This window comes from Canis lupus, chromosome 20 (genome assembly GCF_011100685.1).
Source record: "Canis lupus familiaris isolate Mischka breed German Shepherd chromosome 20, alternate assembly UU_Cfam_GSD_1.0, whole genome shotgun sequence".
Taxonomy (NCBI): Eukaryota; Metazoa; Chordata; class Mammalia; order Carnivora; family Canidae; genus Canis; species Canis lupus.
In genome coordinates, this window is record NC_049241.1 from 41,198,856 (window position 1) to 41,204,997 (window position 6,142).

General features: G+C 52.8%; 1 protein-coding gene across 1 annotated transcript; it reads right to left on the reverse strand.

Annotated features, from left to right (window-relative positions):
• Nucleotides 1-203: 203 nt before the first annotated feature.
• On the reverse strand, nt 204-2,162 carry CAMP (cathelicidin antimicrobial peptide). The gene is made up of 4 exons (NM_001003359.1): nt 1,925-2,162; nt 1,190-1,297; nt 981-1,052; nt 204-405 (listed from the first exon to the last, which is right to left on the reverse strand). The coding sequence occupies exons 1-4, from the start codon at nt 2,120-2,122 to the stop codon at nt 265-267; spliced, it is 519 nt and encodes a 172-aa protein (NP_001003359.1). The 5' UTR covers nt 2,123-2,162; the 3' UTR covers nt 204-264.
• Between the last annotated feature and the right edge of the window lie 3,980 nt (nt 2,163-6,142).

Sequence of the window (6,142 nt, forward strand, 5' to 3'; positions counted from 1 at the left end):
GGGAAGAATCCTGAGAATAGAGACACTGTCCTGGCGCTCCTGGCCCTGCAGCCTCACCCCTTAGCTGCCCCCACCTTTGTGTTTTGCATGGGCAGGTGCATGCACACATGCACACACATGCGTAAGTCCTCCCAGAACTGAGGCTTCGGTCATGGTAAGTGGGAGGAGGCAAGATAAGTAAAATTGAATCTTGGAAGAGGAAGTTGCTTTCACAAAAATTTATTTTTCAGGGTCCAGAAGCCTAAGCCAGGGCAAAGCAGGCCCTTAGGACTTCTCCTCCCTGGGCTGAAGATTCTTAAAAAAATCCTTGATTCTCTGGCCAATTCTCCTAATCTTTTCGCCAATCTTCTGCCCCCCTGTCGTGATGAGCTCTTTCAGCCGGTCAATTTTCTTGACTTGCAGGATCTGTGCATCAGAAGGAAGCAGTTTCTTTATGGGGGCTGGGCTGGATCCAGGGTCAAAACAAGACCCCTCCCCTCCTAGACAACCCCCTTCTTGGGCCACCCTAGGAGCCTTGGGGCTCCAGTTCATCCTCTGGCTATAACCTTTAGAGTATGTGGTTGATTGAATCCCTACACCCATAGACAGATGAAGAAACTGTCCCAGAGATGGCAGAGGGCTTCCCAGAGTCTCACAGCTTAAAACTCATTACTCTAAGTGGCTCTCAAGCTTCAACAGGAGTCAGAATCCCCTGGAGGATTTGTTAAACTCCAGGTTGCTGGGCTCCACCCCAGAATCTGATTCTGTAGGTCGGAGTAGGAGCTGAGAATTTGCATTTCTAACAAATTCCCAGGCTCTCAGGACCACACTTTGAAAACCTGCTGTTCTAGGGGATTGTAGAGCCAGTCCTGGAGACCTGAGGTTCAGGTTGAGGGAGAAGCCAAGGGTAGATGAGGCTTTCTCTGCCTGGATGTGAAGGTGGCTAATTGGCCATGCACCACCACCCCATCAACCCCTACAACCCAGAAGGGATCACTCACTGAATCACAGTTGAGGTCAAAGTAGCCCGTGTCCTCGTCCAGGATGACTGTCCCTTCACACTGTTTCACCAGCTAAGAAGAGGAGGCTCCAGGTCAAATTGGAACGCCCGTGCCATAACCTCCCAGCCTCACCCCCGCGGCTGGAAACAGTCCCAGGAAGCCTCTTGTTCAGTTCCTTGGGGGGCATCTGCCAGCGCCCCCAGCCTCACCCCATTGTCCTTGAAACCACACTGCTCCAGAGGCTGCTGTGTCGTCTTGGGACACACAGTCTCCTTCACTGTGAAGCTCACAGGCTTTGGGATGTTTGGATCCTCATCCTGGGCAGAGGAGGAAATGGGAAGACGAGAGTCAGGCTCATGCTTACCTTCTCTAATATGTCTCCCTGCCCACCCCACCTGCCTCCCAGCTAAGAGAACAGCTTTTTAACAACCCCTGCTATCTGCCTGGCACTGGCTTTGTGCTAAGGCACAGAGATGAGGAAGACAGAGCCCATTCCTGCCCTCACCAAGATGAGAGAGCATGAGGGGACCTCAGACAGGCTCTAATGCGTAACGTCTCCCGCTCAGGGGACCAAGGGAAAGCAGAGGCCTCCTGGAGGGAAAGATATTGCCACTGGAATCTCAAGGCCAAGCAGAGCCCATCCCTGGGCAGGGAAGTCACACCCCAGAGCCCGAAATCCCACTCTTATCCCTGGAACTTCCAGAAGGCTGATGGGGAGTGACACCTTTTTATACAGTAAAGATTCTAAGGCAAGAAGCACTCATGCTGGGGGGCAGGTAGTGGCACACAGATCTGGGAAGTTTTCCTGGAAGAGGTGGGACTACACTTAAAGGGAGAAAAGCCGTCTGGACGTGAGCAAAGCATGAACAAAGGGAGGGACAGTATGGCCAAGACCTGCTGGCTGGAGCAGAGCCTCTTTCCTCACTGCCCCCTCCTCGACTCACTCCCTTGGGCTGTGAGTTCAGCTGCAGGAGACGGTAGAGATTCTCCTCCGAGGACCGCTGGTTGAAGCCATTCACAGCACGGAGCACAGCCTCCCTGTAGCTAAGGGCCCGGGAGGCAGCCGGAGTGATCACCAGGCCCAGCAGCAGTAGCAACAGTGACCACCGCCCCAGGGAGGGGCTGTCCTTCTGGGTCTCCATGGTCCCCAAGTCTCCCTCCTCTCAGCCTGCAAGTCTCTCCTTTATGCCCAGCCTGGGCCTGATGCAAAGACCCAGTCAGGAGCCTTCCTGATCCACCTATCCCTGGGTGTCTGCCAGGATGTGGGCCGAGGCTTGCCTCAGTGGGCTGTTGTTGCCCCACCGAGCTTGCTGGGCAGTGCGCAAGTCTGCCTGATGTGCAACTAGAGAAATAGTTTCTCCATCTCCCTGGCAAGGTTTGGGTCTCTCCTGGGCCCCACAGGGGAGTGTTATTGCCAAGGTTGCTCAAGAGAGTTGAGTTCCGCAGGAGAGAAAGAGAGGCAGACGGGTGTCCTACATCCTTCTCCCCAGATGGCCTCCTCAGGAATCATGGCAACGTAGTGTATTCACCACTCAATATTCAGCTCTAGGCACTGCCTCGTGCTCAATACACACTCAGCAAATGCTTGATGAATGATTAACAGTTACCACCTCTGGTCTAGAGCCTGATGCACTCAGTCAGCCCTCAGCTCTGGCTGTCCTCCTTTCCTGAGTTCATCTCCACTGCCTTCTCAGTCTAAAAATGGCCCCAGCCACCATCAGATGTGGCTCATTGCACTGGCTCCCTGCTACCCTCTGAACCTGAGGTCCGCTACCTTCACTGACCCACTTCCTCGCTCTCTCAAACACAGGCCACTACAGGCTGGCCAGCCTTCATTAGATGGCAGGGTCACTCTGAAGCCTTGTCTTTACCTGTGCAGGCATGATGACACCTGTTTCATTGTCCCCTGATGCTACCCTCTTGGTTTCCCTCTCATCTCCCAGGTACTCCTTAGTCTCCTCCAAGGACCCCTCTTAATATGTGAGGCTTGCAGAATTGTATCCTGAGTTGCTTCTCTTCCCATCTCCCTGGGGACATCCCCTTTTAGGATACCAGTTATTGGAGACAGTTATGGTCTATATCTCTAAATTCAAGACTCCTATAAACACCCCTGGTTGTCCCCCTGGGCCTGTTGGCCTGCTGTTTTGCTCAGTGCCATTGCATGAACCCTGAGATGAAAACTTAGGGGGTACCCCATCTGCTCCTTTTTCCCGGGAATACTCCCTTCTGACCTCCCCCAATGTCCCTGTCCTGGTTCCTACCACCATCTTCTCTCCCCTGAAGTGTGACCATATTCTCCAGACTCCACTTTCTCTGAGTTCCAGGCTCTCCCCAGACCACAATCTACCATCCACACCAGCTTTCCAAGGGCTCTTTCAAACCTCTGCCTTTAGGAGCCCACATGCCTCCTGGGCTGGTATCTTGTTGCTTCCCATTACCACCTCCCTGCCCCCATAGTCCTGAACACCCCAGGCACCAGGATGTTATATATACTCCAACTGCTCAGACTCCTAGAGCCTCCTTCTCTTTTTCAACCTCTGCACCAGAATGGCTCATTGGTTGAGCGTCTGCCTTCAGTCCAGGGCATGATCCTAGAGTCCTGGGATCAAGTCACACATAAGCCTGCTTCTCCCTCTGCCTCTGTCTCTGCCCCTCTCTCTCTCTGTGTCTCATGAATAAATGAATAAAATCTTAAAAAAAAAAAAAAAAAAAAAGCCTTCTGCACCGGATCCCTCTGTTTGGCATGCCCTTCCACCTTGTGAAGACTTCCCTGACTTCCAAACCGACACAGCACCCTCCTCCTCTTTGCTCCTCTTTGCTTCCTCCAGAAAGTCTCCTCTGAATTGACCCCAAATGACTCTAAGTCCAATGCTCTAGTTGAGATGCCAGGTTGGGAAGGCTGGTTCTGGGGAGTGGAGAGAACACCACTGGGAGAAGTGACAAAGGGGTGACAGTGACAGGGGGGTCCAGAGGCCATGAGGCAAATGCTCATCCCAGCTCTCCTGTGAAATGGCTATGAGGCTGTGAGGCTGGGGGTAGCTCCTGGCTCCAAAGGCCCTTGGGACTCTTGGGGGCTCTGGTGGGGCACCTCGGAAGGTGTAGCCTGGATGCATGCTGCTGGTTGTGCACTCAGCCTTGGGAAAAGGAAGGAAATGTGGGATGCTGTGCAACCTAGTTTCACAGACCAGCTGTTGCCCCAGTGGCCTCTTGTCAAGCAGGGCTTCACATCAGGGCCTTTTATAGCAGTTTTGCCCACTCTGCAATTGCCACTGTGTGCCTTCCTCTCACCTGCAGGATTGTTCTGCCAGAAGACCTGGAATGGGGGTCCTGGGCACCGTCATTTCCTAGCTGTGTGATTTTGAGCAAGTTGCTTTGTTTTCCTGGGCCTCAATCTCCTCATCCTTAGGATGCAGATTACCTGCCCTGCAATGTCTGCATGGGGACCGTGTGACAGCGAGTGCATGTCTCCTGTCAAGTCTTGCACTCCCGGGTCATTTTGTGAGTGAGGTCAGGGGCAAGTCTCCTTGCTCTACAATGACTCTAGCTCAACTGTTCCCCAACAGATATGTGCCCACATGCAAGTTTGGGAGCTGTGCCCTCCTTGCCAACAACACCACCCACTTCCCCAGGCCCCTGTTACATTTCTACTCAGGGTCAGCCTCTCCAGAAGATCTGTCCCAGTGTCACCCCCAGTTGGCATCCTCTATGATATACCCCACATCCAACACCAGGTTGGGAAGCAGCTCACCGACCTTACCTTTAATCTCAGACTGGTCCCCAGGATAGGACTACCTATCTCCTTAGGCAAGAGTCATGAAGACCTGAGCTGCCCCCTTAGTCTGGGACTCACCAAGCCATCCTTTCTATCCAACCTCTGCCTGACCAAGGGCTTTCCAAATGTGAGAAGTTTGTCCTACAGACAGAGGCTTCTGAGGACAATACTCTGCATTCCTTCATCCCCTAGAGGCTCTAGGGGACAGGACCTGTTTCATCTTTGGGTCCCTCTCAGGACCCAGCACTGGACTCTGCCCTCCAAGGGGCTCAGCAGCCAGCAGGTACAGAGCCAGAAGAAAACATCTGTTGAAAGAAAAACTATACATCATGGGGGTGATGATGGGTAATTTCTAGCAATATGACTTTGTTTCCTGGGGTGATTCCCAAGAGGGTCCTGGAACATGGAGTCCAGGGAGATGGAAGCTCTGTCTGGCCAGGAAGGGGAAACCCAGATATTGCCCAGCTGTCAGCTCCCAGGGCCCATCTGTCTTCCTCTGGTTGTGGTTGCAAGGTGGGGGCTAAAGCAGGAAGTGTCAAACTGAAGTATGTGTCATTCTGGGAAAGGCCAAGGCAGCTGTCAGCAATCACACCTTGTCCTGTGCAAGAATACCCACCCTGGGCCAGGGATACATTGCAAAATCAGATTTCCCATCTCCACATTGCCTCCCATGAGAAAGATGAAACCTCCAGCTTCCTAACCTGGGCAGCCCTTCCTGCTTGCCAGGTGACCTTGTCCTGCTCCATTCCCCATTCCCAGCCTCTCCTGTGGCAGCAATCCATAAGCCCTGTGCAACTCCAACATTTCTGCACTTCCACATGGCTGGGGGTGGTGCCGCAGGAGAGAAGCCAGCCCCCTGATGAGCCTCCCTCTTTCAGCCTTCCCTTCCAGCCACCTGGCACCCCAGGGAGTCCCCAGAATGATGTGATCCAAGTCAGGACTGGCCCATGACCTCAGTGTTCCCTTCTTTCATACAGGCAGGGCAGCATGTGCCTGTAACTCATATTCATTGCCTGTGGCTGAAGGATTGGGAAGCAGGTGTCTACTTCCAAATCAACTCTTTTCTGTTGTAACAGCTTTACTGAGATACGACTGACATGCCACACAGGTCACCCATTTAAAGTGTAAAGTCAATGATTTTTAGTATATTCACAGAGTTGTACAACCAGCACCACAGTTGGTTTTAGAACATTTTCATCATCCCCAAAAGAAACTCTCCATTAGGTGCACCTGGGTGGCTCAGTCAGTGAAGCATCCAACTCCTAGGTTTGGCTCAGGTCATGGATCTCAGGGTCCTGAGATTGAGCCCCATCTTGGGCTTTGCACTCAGCGAGTCTGTTTGAAATTCTCTCTCTTGGGATGCCTGGGTGGCTCAGTGGTTGCGCGTCTG

What these genes read in the sequence shown, in the direction of transcription:
- CAMP (NM_001003359.1), bottom strand. Translation starts at nt 2,122, where the DNA reads ATGGAGACCCAGAAGGACAGCCCCTCCCTGGGGCGGTGGTCACTGTTG. An exon ending in TGAACTCACAGCCCAAGGGA is followed by an intron (nt 1,298 to 1,924) that starts GTGAGTCGAGGA and finishes TCCTCTGCCCAG; the next exon opens with GATGAGGATCCAAACATCCC. An exon ending in TTGACCTCAACTGTGATTCA is followed by an intron (nt 406 to 980) that starts GTGAGTGATCCC and finishes TCTGATGCACAG; the next exon opens with ATCCTGCAAGTCAAGAAAAT.